The sequence below is a fragment of the Chaetodon auriga genome, chromosome 17 (assembly GCF_051107435.1).
Source record: "Chaetodon auriga isolate fChaAug3 chromosome 17, fChaAug3.hap1, whole genome shotgun sequence".
NCBI lineage: Eukaryota > Metazoa > Chordata > Actinopteri > Chaetodontiformes > Chaetodontidae > Chaetodon > Chaetodon auriga.
The window spans coordinates 15,474,716-15,499,245 of record NC_135090.1 but is presented as its reverse complement, the minus strand read 5'-3'; the positions used below and the strand labels follow the sequence as shown (position 1 = coordinate 15,499,245).

The 24,530-nt window shown below is 43.4% G+C and overlaps 1 protein-coding gene across 2 annotated transcripts in view; it reads right to left on the bottom strand.

Annotated features, from left to right (window-relative positions):
- slc45a4a (solute carrier family 45 member 4a) overlaps positions 1 to 24,530 on the bottom strand; it is a 50,414-nt gene that overhangs the window by 7,504 nt on the left and 18,380 nt on the right. Inside the window, exons 3-4 of one of the 2 annotated variants that reach the window (XM_076753914.1) lie at positions 23,064 to 24,301; positions 4,022 to 4,210 (exon numbers count right to left, since the gene is read on the bottom strand). In XM_076753914.1, coding sequence (XP_076610029.1) covers positions 4,022 to 4,210; positions 23,064 to 23,370 — 496 coding nt within the window. In that variant the 5' untranslated portion in view covers positions 23,371 to 24,301. Of the gene's footprint in view, positions 1 to 4,021; positions 4,211 to 23,063; positions 24,302 to 24,530 lie in introns of those variants that run through there. The other variant, XM_076753915.1, reaches the window with a different exon arrangement.

The following is a 24,530-nucleotide window of genomic DNA, read 5'->3' as shown; positions in this document are numbered from 1 at the left end:
GAGGAGTTTTTATTATAAAATGTGAGTTTGCTGTTATTATGCAACAAAAACCAACAGTGTAAGCTATCAGAATTAGTGTATAAATTCATGAGTTATGGCCAGAAACCTTTGACCTTTGACCACCAAAATGAAATCAGTTCATCCTTGAGTCCAAGTGAACATTTCAGCCACATTTGAAGAAATTCCCTGAGATACCGTGTTCACAAGAATCACCGCTGTCACCAAAAGAATTCATACAGATAAATTGTAATTTTACAAATGAATATCAGAGTAGGAGACAAACATCTCCACATCTGCACCAAACATCTGGCACTGTTATGCTGATGTAACCCAGGTCAGAGCTGCACATGTGATCAATGACCGATTGCTGAGTTATAACAGCTGCACAACACAAACACAAAGACATAGAGAAATGGGTCACCGCACATTACCCATGCTGCTTTTCATGACCTTGTGCGTCTCATTACAGTTGTGACCCAGTCGTCCCCTCGAGCTGCTCAATGTGTGTTTGTGCCTGACGGCCTGAGAGAGGAATTGTATGAATGGATGAAAACAACACAGAGTGACATGGGAAAGCTTTGGTAACCTGTGTATAAATGTGTGTGTGTGTGTGTGTGCACGTGTGTGTGTGTGCACGTGTGTGTGTGAGATAGCGATATCGCAGGCAGTGTGACACAGCATGACTTAACAAACTGAAATCCATTAACGTCGGGGGAAACAAAATGTTCATAGAAGGAACAGCAGGGCATGTGTGTGCGCGCGCACGTCCGTGTGTGTGTGCGTGTGTGTCGGACAATGGAGCGGCACTACTCGCTAGCCAGGCAGACAGACAGGAAGTGAATTGTGATTGGTGGAAAGGGGGAAGCAAACAGGAAGCATTTCCCTGTGAACTGCCTGCTCCTGGGTTCCCATGTCAACACATACATGCACGCACACACACATACACACACACACACATTCATACAGGTTACTACAGTTTTCCCATGTCACCCGGTGTTGTTCACACACATTCATATACTGTACATACAGCCATGGAAATGTACACTTTCTCTCATTTCACCCCCACAGACACGGGTCACCAGTCTATTCCCATGTCAGCGCCACTGGCAAGGTGCTCCCACACACACATGCAAACACACACACACACACACACACACACACACTCTGGTGCCCTAAAACGACCTGGGTGCCAACCTCTCCGCAGAAGAATGGAGGTAGAACAAAATAGAATTGAATAGAAGTGAATAGAATCTGCTGACTGAAAAGGGTTCACACAGCCCTCGCTCTCGTTATTTATAACTCCTTTGACAATTCATTTCACTTTGTTCTATTTACAGACGCTTAAAGGCCCAGTCAGCTATTGTTGCACTGGACATTTTTCACCCACATCTGAATATGGAACATTTACTCTCATGGGCAACCGCTGGAACACACTAGAGACGCACCGATATCAGATTTCAGGACTCATAATGTAACGGATGCTGCGGGCAGTACGAAGACGGGAACCACTGACGTTACTTCTGCTATTGGTGTGAAAGCTGCAGTGCGATAACACCAGTGCAGTTTCTGTCTTTAAGTGCTGACAGGCAGCAATGCAATTACCTGCCTTCAACATTATTATATTTGCCATGCTGCTATTTTCAGAGAAGGCTCCTCTTTATAAGACGTAATTATCATCTAAAATTTAATTACGGAAGCAGAATAATTCAAGACGCTATATCAGCCACGGATATAAGATGCATCTCTCTAATTGGGACCAAGTGGGATCTGATAATTGTCCAATAATAATGTAAACTCAATTAAAGGGGCATGTGATCCACTTCCCTCTGTCTGATTTGATACACAAGACCCACTCAGAGGCAAAAAGCAGCAGAGATCACATTCAGACTCGGTTTTGAAAACATGAATTGAGTTAAATTTAGAAGACACAGTTTAAAGGCTGAATGGAGCAGTTAACAATTAAATGTGTGTGTTTCAGTTTGACAGTCAGATTTTAAAAACCCATTCAGTTTCTTCATACAGATTCAGCTGAATGAAGCAAATCTGTACTCGAGGCTTTTTCATTCTGGCTGGTGGCTCCAGGCTACGTTAGCCGCTACTAGCGTACAACAGCCACATCTCTGCCTGAACTGTCTGCAGTCAAGTTGCACTGATGCTGTCAGCACCAGGTTTTGGGAAGGGAGAAGAATAATAAAGATGATATCTGCATCTATTTGAATGCTTTCTGTCCGTTTGAGACAGATGTTATAATAATAATAATGTTATAAGGGTACATTGTTAAAGTCCTAAAGCTCAATTTTGACCCCTATGCCACAAGACGGAGAGTAATAACAGGATCCAACCAACAGCAGGTCAATATCATAAAGTCTGCTGAAGAAAAAAATGTGTGTGATGGTATTTAAAAACTAAAATTTTGTCCCTGGTCCTTCTCACATTCAGGCTCAAACTGGTCAGGTCTTACTGATCCTGCAGCCATGTTTACTGTAGCCTTCCATCAAAATCTGATCTGAGTTGTGTTATTGTGTAATGCAGAGAGTTCATGTGCGTACAAAAAGGATGCGATGATAAAAAAAAAAAAGAAAAAGTGAGGTCTAAAAATAGCTGCATCTCAGCTTAAGCATCTTTAAATTCAACCATACGCTGATTACACAACCCTCACACAGCTGGCGCCTTTGTGTATGTGTGCATGTGTATAGGAGGATGCGGCTAATGACACTGCAACTGGAACTATGCCGATAGTTAGCCCGAAAATCAATGACAACTGATCAATCTGTTTGATTGGATTGGGTGAATGTGTCCTTGGATTGACCTCTGGATGATGCAATAAGCTGCGGGTCAGATTGAGGGTGACATCAGTCTGTGCAAAGGCAACTTGCAGCGGGCTGAGCTTTCGGCAAATGACGCCCCACTGGTTCTAGGAAGGGAGCCGTCCCGTTCTTTTATTTCCTCTGTGGATGCTGGGTAAAAACCGCACTGTTGACATTATCAGAGTTCGGGGCTCAATTCCCACTGAGGCCCTCATGGTCTCAGGTGGCTTGGATAACCGCGTTCAGCAGATGGCACAGAGTAAACATGGTTTTAGACATTGTGTATGTCACAGTGTCAGATCATGAATGTGTTTTTGTAATTAAAGCTGCAAATTAGCAGCTTGTATGACTGTTTTGCTTTTGCTGTTTTTTTGTTTCTGTTGGCTGTGAAGCTATTTTGTATAAGTCAACTGTTCAATGAATACACAGCATGCAACTCCTGAAATATCTCCAAGTCCAAGAGCTCACTGGTTTGGCACTTGGTCAAGTATCAGGTTTTATGCTACATGCCTTCAATTCTGAATGTCTGGCTTGATGTAAATCCACCTCCAGTACTTTCCCAGTGTGGTATGAGAACTTATTATCGCTGGTTTCCTTCTGAGAAGTTATCCAGTGTATTGCAAAGAACCCTGAAATATTTCTTTGGTATATTTGTTCATACTGGTAGAGCAATATAGGAAATGTGTGCATCTAATTTGATAACAGAGAGGAGAAGTCTCTCTCCTTCTGCAGGATCAGCAGAAAAATAGGTAAGATAGTTCACAGCGAGAGGCAAAAAATGTTTGATCCCATCTGAATGACATGAATGATGTTTGTCAAGAAAGTCAAGACAGTCGTAAAACTGCTGAAGACTCAAAGTATGTAATTAGAAAGTGACGTGACACTCATTTAACACTCATTGTAGAGCCTTGTAGTAGAGCTGGTGAAACCTCTTTTACATTGACAAACGTCATATGTGTGCTCCACATGGGGTCCGACGGATGGGGACTTGGAGATGGGGATTTGAGAGATGTAAATTACTGAAAATTTGGTAAAAAGCATATAACCCTGAAAACATCAAGAATACATTTTCACACCTTTCCTGCAGTTTACAGGTACATCTGTACCTGGATCTTAACAGCAAGTTACAACTTATTACTGCAGCAGATTCATAAGATATAGAGCCAGAACAACGAGACACAAAGAAGAAGCACAGATAACAGTTACAAACTCACCTATCAGCGATCCATTCAGAAACAGCGCCACTCCGATCAGCGTTCCGATGCACAGAGCCAGGATGAACGGCCTCCTCCTGCCCCACCGCAGAGTACAGCGGTCGCTGGCCGAGCCAATCAGAGGAGTGAACATGAGGCCGAGGACCGGACTGAGGAACCACGTCAGACTGTAGTACTGCTCTGGAAGACCTGCACACAGAGGCGGACAGTTACAGACAGACATGTAGACAGATGACAAAAATACAAACAAGAGACAACTGAGATTCAACCATGAAGTTTCTCTGTCGTCCACCAGGGGGAGCACGTAACATCCTAATTGCAGGAGTGAGAGACAAAATTGCTCATCTGGTTTTAATTAAACTGAAGATTTTTCAATTGGAATCAGCTGAAGCAAGCATAAGCAAATCTGCAATTAAGTGATATCAGTGCAAAGCAACTGTATTTATTTATTTATTTATTTTATTTCATAATGCACAATACATTTGATGCACCTGACATAGTTAAAATCACTATTATTACTGTTTTTATATAAACTACAACTTAACTCACATATCAGACTTCATAATAATCACTGTCTGGCTAATTGAATGGAAGTTGTTGTGCTTTCCATTTAGCTGACAGCTTCGGTTATTATGTCAATAATAGCTTGTTGTTTTGATACATAATTCATAATATGATGAAATAACAGCATTTTCAGTTAACTGTCACATATGACGCCGATGTAACTGCAGTCACAGGTGAAGCACGCAGCAGCAGAAATCGATTGTGTTGTTACCTAAGAGCTGACCTGAGGCTGACTTTCTCAACACCGGCCGTTAAAACCCAAACAAAGGTTCAAGAAGAGAAACCCGCAGCCGCCGAGCACAGCCGGAGGATTTATTCACCCTGGATTATCACACAAAGGCCCGCGACACCGACGCCTGTGTGCTGCTTAACGCAGAGAAAATGAACAGGAGTGTGGAGACGCAGTGATCGAGTTTCTGGGGCTTTTGTGTATTTTCTTTCCCTGCATTTTCTAACAAGTGGCGTTTAAATACACTCATTAGGCTCATGAACCTGATAGCAACAGCTCATAAAATGCGACTGAAAGTGACGCTGATTAATGACACAAACCGATGAAGAGGAAACATCTCGTTTTCTCTCCTGATGCCAGACTGCTGATGTTAATTTAAAACCCATTTCCTGCATTAAAAGGATTGGACTTGAGCCTAACCTTCACTGTTGTACACATGCGACTTTATTACTGAATACATTATTATAGTAACTTTCCACGGTCGGAAACCAGGTGAAGGTCACACACACACACTTTGCATGAAACAGTCTCAGATTAGAATGAGTGAGTGGAAATCACTTGCTTTCGTGGACACACACAGGATGAAGAAACATAATGGAAGCGCAGACAGTACACTGTTCAGTACACATGCTTTCAATAGCTTTGAATAATGTCAGACAACAGCGTGCAAACCGATCACACAGACCTGTCACCAACAATACCAGCTGTTAATTAACAGTAGAGGCGGAGGCACACTCTTCAAACACACACTCACACACACACACACACACGGACATTCATATTAGATGGAAATCCCCCAGTCACACGCACATTGTGCACACATGTTTTGAAAGGCTATTTTAGGGTATTTTTTGCAGTAAATTAGTAAAAAAACTAAGAACATGGCCTGATGAAAAACAAGGGGACTAAAAAGCAAGCCCATGCACTGGATGGCAGAAAGGAGGATGAATTACTACAAAGCATTTCTGACACCATTTACCTTTAAATAATCAAATATTATCGGAATTCAAATCCTCCATTCGTGAAATTTGATCAACTTCAGACATCAACACTCTCAATGCACAATAATCATATTACAGCTGTGTCTTTCTAAAGGTTTCCTGACTGGACGTCACAACGTTTGCCTCATTTGAATGACAAAGGCAGGCAGGTGTCGTCAGCCAATCAGGGTCCAGTACTGCGGTTGTAGCTGCAAGTGCATACACCTGTTCTCTACACAGCAATTCAAGCAAGAGGGAGAATATTTGGTGGCAGCGTCACTGTCAAAGCTGCTTTTCTTACATCTCCAGCTCGTGACATCTCACTTCAAAGACAAATTGTTTGCCTTCTTTTTGTGTAAACTTTGGGAGGTGACTCGTTTTTCTGTCAGGCTCCATGTGTTGATTCAGCCCTAATTCCTCGAGGGCAGGTGTCCCTGCAGGGTTTGGTTCAGGACAGTTGGAAAACCTTGTGTACACAAAGCCAAAAGCAGTGGGAGCTTATGCAAAACCTGAAGACTCACATCTAAATATCTTCTCTAAAAATACCCATATGGAGGGAAAGTACTCTATCGGTACGATCTGCTGCAGATTAGAGGGGAAGGATTGGGTATGATTCAGGTAGAAGCGTACGTTTTTAAGTCCACTCAGCTCAATAAACATTTAAATAAACTTCTATTATTCGTAATTGTTCTAAAGACTACTCAAAACCCCACATTATGAAACTGAGCACTCCACACTCGAGGCTACGAATTTGCAGAGATATTTCCTGTTTTCTGTTCTCGTAACCATTAAACTCATAATTAAAACATTCCTCAACACTATAATAATGTTCTTGGTGTTCATATTGTTTGTTACACAAGCGTCTGACGCTCACAGTGTGTTTCAATTCAACAAATCAATCATCATGTAATGAAATCAGTCATCACGTGCACAAACATCATCGCTGCCAAAATAATAAAACAACAACAGACTGCAGAACGTCCTTGGATGCAGAACCATGATTTCACTGAGCTGCTGAAAGGAAGAATGACGAGGAGGAGGAGGAGGAGGAGGAGGAGGAGGAGGACACAGACAGTCTTTTAGCCAAGTGAAGTCAGCTGAAACTCAAATAATTAAATCAGAACTTAATCATCGTCTCTCTGTCAAACTGTCGCTTAATGCAGCTCACTAAGAAGACAAATACATTAAGTGCCGTTTGGCCGCCACATCATCTTTCCCATAGAGCGACCAAAGAGAGACAGACACTGAAAATATCTACCACTGCAGTCTGTCCCAGTCTGATAATGTCTCTGCTTGCAGTCTGAAGGCATGCCAGCCCAAGTTGGCCCAAATAACCATCGATAGCTCCTCACAGTTTGACGAATACTTGCTGGACTGTCCAACAGCGTCTCAGACCTCACGTCTGTGCAGACTGTTGGGGTCAGCGTCTCAGAATTTAATAACAACTTTCCTTAATGCTCAATAGATTTAGTGCACAGATAGAGCCTAAGGGCAGTTTGGGCAGGGGCCACCAGGCTGAGGCTGTGAAATATCTCTTAACTGTCCAGAACACTTTGTGACAGCCAAAACTGTTCATTCAGACCAAAAAATATGTTTTATTAAACCTTATAAGCATCAATGAAGGTGTGTTTCTCTCTCTTTGATCCGAGCTGCGGCTGATCCCAGAATTATGAACTGGCAACCTGCACACACATGCACGCACGCGCACACACACACACACACACACACACACACACACACACACACACACACACACACACACACACACACACACTAAAGGGTATTTTTGCCATTTCACTTCACTTTGTGTAAGAAGCAACTTCTCAAAAATATTCCTTAAAGTGATTTCAAGTAAAAACCCCTCTTACTTTTTATTAAATCTAAATTAATCTCAAAGACGAAGCAGAGACGTGACCTTGCTGCAGATCAACATGAAAAAGACGCCTGATATTTCATTCCTCTGTGAACAAAAGAGACGCAAAGACGGAAGAAAGCCGGAGAGAGAGAGAGAGCTGAAGGCAGCTAATATGATTGAGAGGACATTAGGCTCTTATGAACCTAAAATGCACTTTCATATTTCGCAAACAGACCTCTTCAGTGAGATAAACATCAATAACTGAGTACCACGGTATCTAATTATCAAGAGCTGGTCGAAAATGTCCCCACCTGCTGCACAAATCAGTCAGTTTCAGTTTGCGGTCTGTCGGTGGGTGTTCTACCTGCCAGCTAAGTATAAGAGCCTGACTGGTTTCTGGCCGACAGCACGGGACCATGAAGCTCATTTGGTTTGTAAATTCAGGGAAATCATACGTGACTCAACGCAGTCCCTGGCTGTGATGCACAGTAGATGTCAGCGGTTAAGATTTTCTGGAAGTTTGGGAAGGAGTTGTTTGTTTGCAAAACGCCGCTGTCACATGAAAACCTCCCTGCTGCAATCATGGTAATTTTCATGTTTTCACCACTCTCTTCGCGAATCACATGATGTTTCTCTACGTTTCTCTGGCAGTCTGTGCAGAGCCGGAGAGTCGACAGCACGGTTTCCAGTGACAGTACAGTAGCTTCAGTAGCAGCACATGTAGCTGCACCATGTTTTGTCAGTGAACTGCAGATGCTTTGAGGCCAAACTCCATCAGCCCCATGAGTCATGGAAAGGCTTTGTTAGCTTTCATTATATAGAAACTGATATGATAGTGACACATCTTGTCACTGTAACAGCAGCTGCTGTCGTGAATCACTTGAATCAGCTGCACTGAACACAGATGAGCTCTCTAACAGTAAAAGGAGCACCAAAACCAGCCGACGTAAAGCAGCATCGGATTACACCAGCACAGTCATGTGGGGTCCTGGTGAAAATCTCTAAAATATGTCGGTCGCTCTACCCACTGAGCCTCAGCTGCTCCCGAAATCTTCCTTTCAAAGCTCACCTGGATTAAAAACACAGTTGCTTTTCCTTGTTCCTGACATTTCTTCGATCGATATTTTTACCCAGACTAAGATAAAATGCATAGACATAGATTTCAGGCCCAGCAGTCCCCCTGCGCCCCCGCCCAAGGTATCCTTTCATTCATCAGACAGCATGTAAACAAGCGTAGCAGGAGCCAATCAGCCTCTCTGAGTCGTTAATTGGTACATTGGCTTGTTTACTTCGTCTTAGTTCACTCCAGACAGTTTGATGCACATGTTCTGGGAAAACGTGACTTTCTCTCTGTCAGACATTACAAACTCCACAGCCAGTGACTTTAACACCACTGCACTTTTAACCATATTCAGACCTCTGGGTGTCATTCCCTTTTAAACTGCAGATCACACTGCAGCGTCACATTTGCCCTCACTTGAAACTTCACCCTGCTGCTGCCGTCCTGTGCAACTGTCGACCTCTTGTGTTTCTCATGAGTGGGCCATAAACAGGGCTTGACCCCTGTCGCCGTGGTGACCAGGTCTTGGGAACCCTGTCACCACGGAGACTCCATCACCTTCACTTCCTGGCTCCTAATATGGCCGTGTCATTCACACGGGGCTTCCTGTTGTGGGGTTTGTTCGAAACTAAGGAAAGCTTTGTTTCTCCCTCTTTCTGTCTTTCACACAAACACACAAAGCCTGTAGATAAACACAGACGCAAAAATAAGACACCAGCATGCACATATATAGCCTTCAGAGACACACACACACACACACACACACACACACACACACACACACATACAAAAGGCACACACACAATACCCGTTAAAACTCCGAGCCATAAAGCAGGCGACACAGCAGCAGATAGGAATCTGTCTGTCTGTAGGTTTGTCAACATCAAAACAGGAAAACAGTTTCTAGTAAACAGTTCCCTCCCACACACACACACACACACACACACACACACACACACACACAAATTATAAAGACAAACACAGTCAACACCTAGTAGATAAAGACATGTCTCTGTTCCCACACACACACAAATGTGCAGACTCACCTACCAAAATAAAATACACGCACAAACACAGCTGAGTTCCCACACACCCCTAGTACTGTAGGTACAAAGACACGCACACACACGGGGAACAATACTGAGAGAATAAAAACGCAGGAAGTATGACAGAAAGAGAGAAAAAGAAACGAGCGGAGCGAGAGAGAGACAGGGAGGGAGGAAACGGAGAGAGAGGGAGTGTGAGAAAGGATCGAGATCAAAGACACTGAAAAAAAAAAGGGAGGACAGACAGAGAGAGAGAGAGAGAGATAGGATGAGGTGAGAGAGGAGGAGGAGGAGGAGGACAGGGAGGGAGAGAGACGGAAGGATGGAGAGACGGACAAAAAAGTTCATATCATGGAGCTGGCAGACGGCGGCGAGTGTTGTTGATTGATCGTGGGAAAGAAAAATGTACAATCTGCTCCATCTATCATCAAAGCGCTCATTTTACTATGCACATTTCCCACACACACACACACAGACACAGACACACACACACACACACGCACACACTAAATATGGAGCTTGGTGTGTGACTGTTGCAGTACAGGCTGCCCATTCATCTCCAGCGCTGAGCAGACTTTGTGTGTGGTTCTCCACGTCAGGCCTCAGAAAAACATCTTCGTGGTTCCAGCTGTTCTCTGACCAGTAGATTTTGGATTAGACACGACTCGTTTGATCTCACTCATGTGTGAAAAAAAGGGGAAAAGGAATAATCACTGCGATAAGAACGCGCTCCTTCAGCAGAGCTTGAAAGTTATTTTAATAAAATGTTTCCCACTGTTTGCTTCTTCAAAGAGGCGTTTGAGATCATATGAATACTATGAGTCCTCATTCCTAAGCTGCAAATTCTCTCAACAGTCCGCTCCTTGTTTCCAACCCTGAACAAGGATTACTGTATGTGTGTTTTAGCACTTGTACGATTTGTTTTGAAATTCTCTCCCGAAGCAACATGATGCTGGGATAAAAACATTTCCAGCGTGGTAGAAAGCGTCCTCTGTATTCTGCTGCACAGGAAAACAAAAATATATAGATTCTGCTGCCCTTTGAACAGGACTGCCAACTGTAATGTTCAAGGGTGAAATCAAAAGGTTTAATAAAAATGTACAGAGGCTTATTGGTAGAATTCATACAGTTTTTCTAATGACGTCCGACTGATGATTAAAGAAAACTGAGTGAATGAAGAGTCACATCAGATTTTCATCTGTGCTGATGGACAAAAAGTTGCAAGTTATGGAGGAGACTATGATTAACGCAGCAGATCCAGAGCACTGGAAAGCTTTTATTAAAGACTGTCGGCTTTAATTCCACTGTTTTCTAGCCGTGAATAAATCCTAAGCAAAAAATTGATCCGACTGGCAAAGTCTGTGTATTGAAAGCCTTATACAGCTTGTTCCTCTGTGCCACAGAGCTCCATTGTTGTCCAAACATTATTAAAAAGACAACTCTGAGTCACACGGCTGCACTGGGTGACACGTTCATTTATTACCCTGAACATCATCTCCAGTCAATTCCACTCCATCGTGCTGCCGTTAACGCTCACTTTAGCACTGACTGTGTATTAAATTACATTTCCTCCACTGCTGCATTCAAGCACAAATCGGAGGAACTTGTCCTTTATCTGACTCTTTTCTTTTCATGCCACTTCCTACTCCTACTTCATTCCTACCAAAGATTTTTGCATACAAAACATACGGAAGTGTACGAGTCCAGCTGGAACAAGTAGTCCGTTAATCAGCCGACACGGCCGTGATATATCTGCCATTTTTCACAGAGGAACATTTCATCCTCAGAGCCTCTCAGAAGCTGCTTTTACCTTTCATTCTTCTTTATTTCGTTTGAATCATTTTGTGGTTTGGGTTATTGTGAAGGTTTATTCTACTTCACCTCTCGTGACCATAACAATGTTGTGTTTCAATCCAGCAAACAAACCCCACCATCCCTCTCTCTGACCTCCCCCTCTCCCACCAAACCTCCTCTCACACACAATGAACTCAAAGTGAGCAAACAAAAGTCTGATATCTCCCTCCAGCTGCTATAAACACCAAACCGAAACAACACAATCTGGCTTTTTCTTAAAGAACCACCAAACATCAACCTCACTCTCTGCTTCTTTCCTTTCACCTCTCCTCTCTCCGCTCCCATCCCTCCCGCTCCCATTAACACAAAACAATCCTTTCATATCCTGCGCTGGCGTGAGAAAACCACAAGAAAAATGACAAGCGTCCCCGAAAAGAGCCAGAGAAATGGTGTGAAAGTGAGAGAAGGGCAGAGGTCGCGAAGGGAGAAAGTGGGCAGGAAGGAAGGAGGGTGAGAGTGAGAGACAGCGAGTGGAGGAAAGGAAAGGAGGAAGCAGGTGTTTTTGAATAAACAAAACATGTGAACTGAGTCAGGTGTAGCGTTCAGAGAGGGGGGAAGAAAGCAGACACGCAGCAGATGGAGTTTGGGAGCAGATTTGAAATATTAACATCAATATTTCATTATTGATAAGCGTCTGGTTGTGGGTTTTATGCCAACAGTAGCCGAAGGCTGCAGGCACATTTCTGTCTCTGCAGCAAACGAGATCGCTTTTAGGCTCCTCTTCTACTTAAAAAAGGGTCTGTGATCTTAAATGTATGCAAAAATACACAAAAATATTTCTGAATTATTAGCTTTTCAAATGTGTAATAAGTGAGTGACAGATCAGTTTAAGCTGGTTGAGACTGATTATTAGAGGACAGACTCACCTTCAGAGGATGAGGTACCCATTACCCCCTTCAAAACCTGCCCCCGTCCACCTCAGTCAATCATTTACTTCATTTCCCAGAATCCCCTGAGACGACTCTCTCTGTGCTTTGTATCAACACACAGAGTGTAAAGGTAGAAATTACTTTGCTGATTTGAATCTCTCGTTCAGTACAGATCAAAGATTTGGAGTCACTGCCCGTGTAGTTTATTTTGTCTCAGATAAGAAATTGCATCAGCGTCTGTAATGTTACGCATTACATTTGGCAGCTAATTCTGACTCTTTAGTTGAGCAGTAAGTTCAGTTTGTTGCTGGTTTGACCGGTTTTGTTCAGTTCAGTGCAGCATTTGACCTACACAAGCACTGTTCATGAGGCCAGCAGCCACATATATGCTGCAGAGTCTCGAACAGAGAGAGTGAAGGCATTTAATGACATTTATCTTACGTAAAATATTAAAACTTCAGTGTAAAATCTGCTTTTCTTTGACAAACAAATATTTTTTACGACGTCACTTGTCGGACATGCTTCAGTACATGCTGATATTTTATGGATCACATTAGAATAATATTATTAGCTGACACAGAACCGATACAGAGGATTCTTCTGTTTTGATATTTATGCCTAATACAAGTCAGTTTGGATATTTATTCTGGATGTCATGTAAGAAAAAAAAAGCTCCATTGATCCAGTGGGATTCAAAAGAGTAAAAAAATAAAATGTTAGTTCAAGTTCATGGAGGGTGATAACGTTTTATGGGCACTGTAAAATTTAACAGCTTTCAACTCAACATGAAACCCTGCAGATTTTTGTGAAACCACAGTGACTCAATAGCTGCTCATTATAAGAAATAAAAGAGAGATACCAGCTTGTGCTATCTGCTAAGTTCGACTTCAGCCAACATTTACGCTCCCAAGGACTGGAAGGAGTGGAAGAAAGACGAGAAAGAAAGAACGACAGAGAGAGAGAGAGAGGAGTGAGTCATTGTACTTCCCAGCAGCAAGAGGTGGCGAGAACATCAATCACATAACAGGCACACACAGTCTGCAGTACCCACACACACACACACACACACACACACACAAACGCACACACACACACACATCGTCGCAAAGCTGCACATCCAAGGTCATCATTAGCAAAGTGCCGAGTATAGGCTGAAATACTGAGCAACATATGGCTCGGCTGATAGCAAACTGCTCATCAAATCAATGCAGGAAGGAGGATAAAAAAGAAAACCTCGAGAAAATGACACTCGAAGACTGTTTCATCTCGTTTTATATTTGGATATTAGTTACTTTAATTCTTGACTGTAAAGCTATTTGTAACTTTGTTTTGAGAGTCACACACACACACACACACACACACACACACACACATGCGCAGCCCTGCTTTACACTGAGTGGAAACTGGTTTTAGAGTCGTCCATTCAGCTGATTTAACACAAAACAGGTTGGTTGTTATCCACTAAATGTATGTGTGACTGGGCGTGTGCATAGGGGTTTAAAAAAAAAAAAATAAAAAAAAAAAAAACGCCACCGCCTTCTCTGTGTAAAAGGTGGCATTAAAATTGCATGAAGCCTGCATGTATGCGCGCACACACACACACACACACACACACACACACACACACACACACAGCTGCTTCCAGTCTGCAGAGTTACGTAACAGCACTGCAGTAAAGTGGCTGCCTCCTACTGAGCGAGACGCAGACAGCGAGAGGGACGGGCAGAGACAGAAAACTCAAGTGTGAAATCCAGTGAATTCACGGACGCACAATGTATTTATTCAGTTCCATTTTGATGCCTCGACCATCTGCCAGTCACGTTAATATACCACCGTATGTGACTGACAGGAGGGAGGCGGGCCCCTGACTGTGGCTGACCTATCACACGCAGGAAGCTCCAACCAGCATCGCGGGCTGCCCTTTTCCGACCAAAGATGCAATCAATAAAGCCAATCATCAGTAATCTTACGTAAGCACAAATGCAGGAGGTCAGCAAAAACGCTCCTCATAACGGTGCGTTCAGGCGACAATTCGAAATGACGGAAATGTAATAGTTTAGTGGTTAGACCCAAGGTTACCGTGAAGGACGCTTCCACCAGGTTAAAGGTAAAACTGTGCATGCAGCTTCCATTTCTCTGCCAACGTGTGTGAATGATTGTAGGAACCTCAAGCGATGCTTTCTTTGGTTCAGTTCATGTGCTGTATTGATCTGAGTCCTCCCAAAGCACTAAAATATGATCCGGTCACATGACAGAAGTCCAGTTACATGCAACGTGAAACATGGGAGAACCAGAGGCTGCTGAGCAATTGTCTGATATATTTCTGATATTTTGGATTTAAGAGGTTTACTCAAAAATGAGCAATGGATGTAATAACAGACACTACCTGAACATACTATATTTATCTGTCATGCTACAGCCAACTTATTGTCCCATTGCTGTTCTTCTGTCAGTATTTTTCTCTAGTGGGAGATTTATAGTTAGCCAGAAAAACACACATGACACAGGAATTTTGTTTTCCATCCTTAAGGGCAGTTACAGTGTTATTACAGCGTTATTGTTCACAGAACATGCCGGCAAGAAAGGAATGTTTTAATTGACCGGTTAAAATCTGACAACAGCCCACTACTTTTCTCTAAGCAAACGGATGGTTTGAACTTAGATTACTCCCACCGTCATCATTTCAGCTGAGATAAATGACTGGACACGATCAGTCTGTCCGTATCCATCCATCCATCCATCCATCCCTTCAGTTCTATACTGTCAAAGCCCACAGGCGGCAGTGAGGGAGAGCAGATGTTTTTCTACTCTCCTCCTTAAACACACACACATGAAACGACCCTGAGGCCAGCCATTACTGCCTCTCTCACCGGCTGCTATTCAGCCCTCCGTGTGTGTTTACGTGTGTCTGCGTGAGTGTCGTAATGTCAGGATTTATGGATTTTCTAGTCACTTTGACTGACTAGTGTAATGCAGTCCAACTGCTTCTGTGTGTTATGAAAAATAAGCAGATGTCAAGTGGAAAAATTAGATGGAAACAGCAGTAAATCGTACACACTGTGTTTTCCATATGGACAAGATTCTTTGCGTGTGAACATTTGTTAATTATATAATATCAATACAAGATTTGTATCTTTAATGGAAATTTCCTCTCTCTCATTCCTGAGGATCAGGGTGTTCATGTAACCATCAGAGTGCTTCAGGGCCATTCAAACGCCCCGGATGAGGTCAATCATTTGATTAAGCGGTAGGTCCCGTTAGCCTTACGCTGAGATCAGCGCCGAGGTTAAGTTACACCTCGAATCTTATTAAACAAAGCATCCGTGATGAGAGCTCAATAACCCAAATGACCTTTCATTCACTCATTCATTCATTTCAAAATTGCCAAAATCACTATTATTTGGAGAGAAAAAAAACCACCACATATTTCTGTATTAAATATTCAATCAAATAGTCTTAAAGAGCGCATAAAATTCTAAACACCTGCATGTTTATCACGCTGAATGGCAGCTCACTGTGGCTAAAATGCAATGCAGAGCATGTGTAGTAACGTCATAAAGTAATACATTAACCACCATGAGCTGCTGGTCAGACCAGACCGAGCAAAGCTGTAACAACAGAAGTGTTCAGAGTTGATTTATTTGCTCATGAATTAAATTTTTTGTAAGAAGAGGAATGTATTATTTCGTCTGTTATGTAGTCTCTCTGTAGCAACTTTGCAATTGTTGTCCCCAAATTTGCTTGTTTTTTGGGTTTTTTTTCATGCAAGTATATACAAAAAGCAGCGGCGTGTTTGCTGCTGCCTGATGTGTACTTGTTTAGCAGTTTCCTGACATGTTCCTTTGGTTCTGGTCATTTTTTAAAAAGAGCATTTGTTATCATATTCTGACATTTTAGAGGCGACACCCAGTTTCATCTGCCCTCCGCAACAAGTGCTCCAAATTAAAGAACAAAATGCACCGTTTTGCATGGCCTACAACAACAGATGTGTTTTCTGATCTGAACTCTTCAGGATCAAAATTTTAAATATTTCATGATATTTTAAGATCTGACATTTTTACTCAGAAATGAACATTTTAATGGCTTCGTGTTTTCTACTGTTTTTCACTCATTTTACTGTTTATGTGCTTTGGATGTTATCTTGTATTTCTGTTTCACCGCTGCACACCCAGTTGCCCTTTGAGGACTAACAGGGTGAATAATTGATTAAACTATTGATTTACCAAAACAATAATATAACAAAGTTCTAATGAAAATACCTCTTCGTTGCAGCTTTAAAGAATTTGCTTTTCCTGATGTTTCTTTGTCCCTTGCCGTCACCTGAGAGCTCGGTGGTGGTTTGTTTTTGATGACTTCACCTCCCTGGAGGGGGAGGGGTGGGAGTAATGTGCTGACAAACAAATACACACACACACACACACACACACACACACACAGACATTCAGTTCTGCATTCCTCACATATCCTACACTAATAGCACACACATACCTAGCTTATCGCCTGTTGCATGGAAAAACATGCTCGCCCGCATGAACGCACATAATATGTCTTTGTCTTAAAGGCTAAAGTGTCTGCTGACTCTGCAGTTACTAAATGTCACAAACACAAACAAACACACATGAATGCAACCTGTGCCACAGTTTGATTATGGTAGCACCCTCTCAACGACCCCCTCGTGGTCCACGGACCACAGTTTGGGAACCACTGGCATCAAACATCACATACTGGTGTTGCTGTTTGTTTTGTCTTTCACAGCATCAGTATTACACCAACAGCCTCACCCTGCACCGCTGGTGATGTTAGCAAATAAAGCTCTCAAAACCCTTTTGTGTCTCTGCAAATGTAAAGTGATAACATTAATAAATGAACAAAGTTGCTGCAGTGATTATGTAAAGAGCTATGAATAGAGAGGCTTTAAATAACTGACTAGACTGGTGTTTCCCTCTCTCCCGCTCTCTCTCTCTCTCTCTGCAGAGGCAGTGTAAAAAGGTAAGTGAGGACTGAAGATTGTGGTCAAAAGGTCTCGCCAGCTAGCAACAACACAATTCACACCATCAGCGTTTCCTATTCCTCACTTTTTCTCACTTCTCTCTGTATAGATGTTTGTCTCTTGACTGTAATTCATCTGCCCCTTGATAAAGGTTTGTCTTGCAGCTACCTCACACATGCAACATATTATCCATCCATCCATCCATGTACTCTGTCCTTCATCTGCTCTGTCCCATGAATGACTGGGTCAGATTATGGTGATTAGACACCGTGTGACATCACACCAGACATTTATATAACCCTGTATTACTCTGCTAGAGCACTCTGCTACTGCTAGATTAGATCAGCTAACATGATAGGATCACTCAGTGGATTAGGTTACCTGGCATGCTAGCACAATCAATGCAAGATCAAGCTGATTTGCTGTAGAACAAATAGCATGCTACATGTAGCATGCGACATCGGATCCCACAGTTTTGTAGAATGCTGCACAAATTAGCATGTAGCTAAAAACTGCAACATGAGAAAGTCATTTGAGGTTGCACTGTCAATTGAGCATATAAAAAGCAACAAACATTGGTAGGAACAAAATAAAATTAGCTATAGCATTACACGAATGACAAAACCAGATGGCATTTTGCATTATATTGCATCAAACATACTGAGCTCGTGTTCTGATGGCCTCAGGTGCAGCCAGCAGACTGCCACTGGTCCACTGTGCTACAAGCTAACATGCTATGTACCATCTTGTTACCAAGATGCACGTGAAACAAGAGCAGCTTAAACTGTGGACAGGGACCTGTAAAAGCCTCTGCTGTGCTGCTGGTGGATCAAATACACAACCACCAGGTTTCTGCAGTGTTTTATAGTGGAGGGGTGGCCGCTCAGCCTGAAATTAAGACCAACATCATGATAAAACATTCGCCACCGGGAGGAAAAGAGCTGCTGCTATTTCACACACAACACAAATCCTATATGTATAAATAGTTGTACTATTGTTCAGACAATTATCAAGTAACCAAACTGATAACGAGACAAGACGGATCAGGATCTGGGGGATCGTTCAGGATGCATTCAGTCAGCACTGCTGTGTGGTGCGTCGAACAGTGGAGGGTTTAGCCAAAGAAATCAAATAAAGTAAAGGTCAAGACACTAATAGAGTGAGCTGAGGCCTTGAGCCACACAACCTGAATGAATAGAAGGACATTTCCTGTTGGATTGCAGTAATCTCCTTTAGTAAAGCCAAGACGGCCTCCAAAGAAGGATAACATTGTTGTGGAGCTGCCAGATCTGGACCGCTCCGGGTACCACATTGGTGGCACAGCTGCTGCTGCGTGCACAGCTAGTTAGTCAAACAAGCAAATAAACAGATTAAGAACGAACAAGACTAATGGTGAAAAAGTGCCATTTGGGTCACCTTCAGACTGTGCCGTCCTTTTCCGTCAAATCCCCTGAAACATAATCAGCGGGTTCACTCTTAATATGACCTGCAGTGGAGGAAAAACAATCACCTTATCAAGTGTTTTCCTTCTCTATTATTCCTGCCTGAAGCTCCTTTTTGTTCAAGCGAGAGAAAGAACCTGCCCGTGCCATGAAACCATTTCAGCAGAATGAGGCCAGAATAACAGATTTCTGCATAACGATTAATGCATTAATTTGTATCAAGGACAAGCTGAAATTAATCTCATCACACCAGCAGTGTTTTCACATTTTAAGACCTGAAGACCTTTTGCAGTTTCAACATTAAGTGGATGTAATTTAACAAGTTTACTGTCAAGGATACTGGCTTAGTGTTGTAAGCCTTCACCTCATTATCACCCAACCCTACGTTCTGCTATCGCAAAATTAAATTCTTGTTAATTCGTTTTATTCTGGAGGACTGCCTGGTGTCTGCAGGCGTTTGGTTCCCATCTTTTGTGTACCTTTTTAAAGACAGAACAGTGTTAATGTGGATCTGCTGCGACGGGAGTGAATTCTTCAGATTGAGACAAGGATATTTTTTCCAGTTTGATTTGTGTTTGGTGAGCGTCATGATTTATCAGCAGCTCTCTCTGTGTCAATTTGAGCTCAGTTTCTGAGAAAGCTTGTTGTTATGTAACACGCCAAGCTCCTCACCAAAAAACGTCACAAAACGCCGTCTGCACTCATCACCTCCTCCTCGTTCCGCTCTCTTTTAAAAAGCTCTACTTCTCCTCCTCCCTCCCTTCTCACTCCTTCCTTTATCATCTCACTTTCTCATCATTGACACAATCTCTCTCTCTCGCTCGCTCGCTCGCTCGCATCTCACTTTCAGCACCATTAAGTCATGAGGTGATGCTCTTACGCAGGATGGCTTTTTTTTAAAAGGGCAGCAGTAAAACATATTTGGAGGAGAGACAAAGTACATCAAAGCCACTACACAAGAAGCAAAATCTTCACAGAAAGGCCCATGAGCCGAAGCTGGAACAGATCCTGAAAATATGATTGGTTCCTTCATCAAAACAGTATTTTTTTTTGCTGAAGTTAGACCAGTTTTGGTTGATTTACATGACAGATTCCTGCTTTTTTCCTCTCTCTCTCTCTGCATATCTCACTGGTTTGAAAAGGGTGATGATGTGATTGGTCCAATAGGTCTCTTTATGTCTCTGCCGTCAGGGAAAAAGCCTGCGTCCGAGTATGAGTGACTGCTGCCAGGAGCTCAGAGACAGAACAAAAACGAGCTCCACACGCACTCCACACAAGACCTTGTAAGGTAGAAGTTCCTTCTCCTTTCTCTGGGTTGTGTAAATATGGGCTCCTTGACCAAACTGTGTCCTCTGCACACACACACACACACACTGGCACACACACTCTCTCTTTCTCTGACCCCAGTGTTGTGGTGGGTTACACACACACACACACACACACACACACACACACACACACACACACACACACACACACAATGGTTTCACTCAGGGCGAGCCAACCAGCCAGCTTACCAGCTATCCAGCTAATTCCAGTAGCTACAGTCAGTCTCCACAGTGCATGGAGCATTGACCACATGGGGGGGGGGGGGTCGATATTTGCTATCCCAGAACTTGGACCTCTGCCCACAGAGTTAGAGGAGGGGGGCTGTTTTCATCTCCCTTTGCCTGTTTGTTTGTCTGTTACAATCTGCACAAAACCAACCTTTGTGGAAGAGTTGGTCATGATGGGGTGGAGGGGTGGGGGTGGGGGTGGAGGTGGGGGAAATGCACATGTGAAGAGATGTAACTTTGTGTGAGCTGACCTGTGAGCTGATCATGAATGCACTGTATGGCAGACACACAAAGCGAGCAACTAGCTGGTGAACATTTCTGGGGCATTTAGTTGCTAAAGAGCTAGATATTTCCCTCAGGCGTTGGAAGAGACCAAAAAGGAGCTAAAAGGAGAGAGATAATTAGACTTCTGTTCCTCAGGTGGGCGGAAACACAACTTCAAATGAATGACAATGTTGCACTGTGTCTGCTTAATGTGTAAATAAGGAGCTGTTTGCTAACAGGTTCACCATATTAACATATGTCAGTGTTGTGTTGCTCCCCAACAAATGTGGTGCTGATTGACCTGTTAATGCTGCGATATTCATGCTTAACAATGGCTGCAATCTGCACGGATCTCTGGTAACTTGTCACATTTCAGGCACAGTCACGTACAGTCGATGTGCATCTCCAAATGTACATGTAATCATCATGGAATTGAAAAATTGTGCACCGGCTGTCTTGACAGCTACAGTGTGTTTTTGGAAATCTGCCATCTACTGAGTGCACTCTACTTCATATTCATTTGGATGGAAGGCAATCCTCTCTACCTATGATCAGCACAAAAGGTCAGACTGAACCGTGGTCAATTAGCCTGACACTACTGGATTAACTCTGCATATCAGCGATGAATCACAGCTCCAAACCAGAGTCTCTGTCTGCCTTAGTTTCATTTATTTCAGTGGACTAATCTGTAGCAGTTGTGCCTCCCAGTGGTCCCGAAATCTTGTAAAAGGGGTTCAGATTTATCCAAATCTACAAAATAGGTTAGGGTAACTGAATCAGGGCTAAAAATAAAACAAAAACATGCAGCAACTCCCCTGGCCTGACAAAATCCCAGGAGACAAGTCTCAAATAGGGTTACAGTAACTACGATTTAAGATTATTACGGTTGTTTTTATGTATCCCTCCATTATTTTTCACACATTACATCAGCATTTAGAGCACAGCACTCCTCTGCACTTGGCAGATTTCAGTATCGCGCTTTTAAAATAACAGAAAATTGGAAGCGAGAGTCTCAAAGCTCGCTTCCCTGTGGCGGCTCATCCTCGGTGAGCCAGCCAGGAGTCACGGTGGCCACAGAGCGACCTGCCACTCATGTCGCCTCGGTTATGTAAGCTAGGAGATCACACTACGCCACCGAGGGGGGAAGGAGAGGTTTAGGGAGAGAAGGAAGCAAGAGTCGGGGGAGGGGGAGGTTACATGGGAAGTGACTTTGAATTATAAACAAGGTTATGGCTGTTTCAGCCTTTTATCTCCCTCCCTTTCTCACTCATGTCCTTCCCTCCCCCCTCCCCTCCTTCTCACTATTCACACCCTCTCCGTCGCCCCTCAGGCCTCCGGTGTACTCCAGACAAAATTGGACTTGGCAAAATCTCAAAGGCTGTCAAAGATGACGTTGGGTGCAAATGACAGTACATTCACTGCGTCTGGCTGCTTGTGTGCTTGTGTGCGTGTGTGTGTGTGTGTGTGTGTGTGTGTGTGTGTGTGTGCTCTGTGGGTGCAAGCGAGCTAATCTCCTGGCAGATCCAGTGGAAGTCCATCTGAACAAGGTGAACAGGAGCTGGGACACATCTAGCAGCCAAGGTTTCTCCTTCAATGTCAGAACAACGTGAGGACAAACAAGTTCCCGATCACGAAGTCAGTTTACTGCTTATTCAATGCTCACATCCTGGATAATAAATTTATTCTTTTTTTTCTTTTTTTATAGAATAATAATAATAATAATATTATTATAGAATATCTGTGGCATCAGTTTGGGCTCTGGGCAGTGGTGATGGACACTTTTTTTTTACTATTTCTTGAAATTCTACAAGATAAACTACTCATCAATCAATCAAAAACTGACTGCAAAATGATTCAGTAATAAGCAGTTGTAGCCCTGTTAGCTATATACACATGTTTGAAACATTGGGAATAGGTGAAATATCTGAAGCTTGACTCTACAGCAGGCTGTCGCTGTGTCACACATACTGTGTTAACCTGCTCATCTTCAGCACAAGGTCAGTTCTAGCAAACTGGTTAATCATCCAACTTGTTTGCAGAAGCTTTGACACGAGCTGAAATGATTTGTCACTGCTGTCACCAAATGAAGAGTCGGTGCAACAGTTAGGAGTCTGCTGTGTGAGGCTGAAATGCTTTGCTTTGTTTCTGGAGGCTCTGTTTAAGTGGACAGCCAGGAGAAAACAAGCAGGCATCAGGAGACTTCACTTATCACTTCAGAGGTGTTGATTTCAGACTTTATATGTCGTGCAATCATATGAGTTTTAGTATGATGCACCTGTGTGCTTCCATACATGTGGGAAACATGCCGTGAATCTGTGAGTGTGGGCTCTCACCTATCTGCAGCAGCACGGGCGTCACCAGCGCCGTCTCCATGGCGTAACAGAACTCCCGACCAAACATCACGGCCCCGTGCATCACCCATCTCTTCAGGGGGATGCCTTCGATCGATCCCTCGCTCGCTGACTCCTCCCCTCCTCGGCCTCCTCCTCTGTTCCCCGATCCATCCGTCTCACCTCCTGCTCCTCCTTTCTCCTCATCCGAGCCCGATGTCGCGGAGTTTTTGGCGCTAACCCCGCCCACCACAGATCCGACCTGCATAGCGTCAGCCTCTGTGTTCTGGGGAGGCATGGTGGAGGGCATGCAAGCGATGAGAAAACAAGCGTGCCCCTTCTAACACACTGAAAAGTCTGAGAACAATTACCTGCAGCTACCAAAATATATATATATATATATACTTCCCTAACTACTTGTATCAAGGTACTTGTAGTTACTTTAAAACTAGCAGTGACTTCCCGGAAGTAACTTAAATACAATCTTTACAAGCTACAAACTGCAACCTGTTGTAGTAACGTGCTGGCTATAGTATATTAAGTTAATCACCGATTAACGGTGTAACAGATAGTGTCCAAGCATGCAAGGTCATAAAATCTATCTAAAACTGGGTCCTGCTGAAATCAAAAAAGGCTACGGACGCTAAATAAATGGGTAAAAACAATCAGCAATCAGTTGTCCTCTAAACAAGTTGTCCTCCAAAAACACTGCAGCTCTAACACGTTTTAATCCTCCTTTGTTTCCCCCCCAGAGTCCAAAAAAATATTGGAGCCGGCTTTCCAAAGGCTTGTAGAAAATCCCAAAAAATAACGGAAGCAGCTGAATTTTCAGAGGAAGAGTGAGTGGTACATTCCAAGAGGGGGTTTGTGCATTTGCTTCTTTCCATGTGTGTCAGGTGTGTTTGGGTGTGTGTGTGTGTGTATGTGTATGTGTGTGTGTGTGTGCGTGCGTGTGTGCGTGTGTGTGTGTGTGTGTGAGGTGTGTCTGTTTATAGCTTTTTTGTCATTGAGGTTTTTTCCCCTCTTTTTCTTACTGTCTATTACAAGATGTAAAAATCCATATAGAAGACCATTCGGTGAGTTCCAGAGTCATTTTGTGTTTAGAGGGCTGGGTGGAGGGCTGGATGACGGAGTGGGTGGGGGCGAAGAAGAGGCCACGGGGGGAGGAGGGAAGAGGAGGTGGGCGGGCGGCGAAGGTGGGCGGAGCTCCTCTGAAAATCCCCATCGATTGGCTGATCAATCTGTGGGGAAACGCCGACGGGACGACAGCCAGCAGGTGAGCAAGCGCGGAGCCACAGCGCAGGCGTGCCATTGGTCAGGAGGACAGGTGACGGTGGAGATGGTTGAGAGGAGAGAGGGGAGGAAAAAAAGAAGGTACACCAGAGTTAGAGTCAGAAATTCAACTTTCACACGCAGAGCATGGGAGCCTTGCTTCATATAAAACAAAAGCAATACTGTATTTTTGCTGTC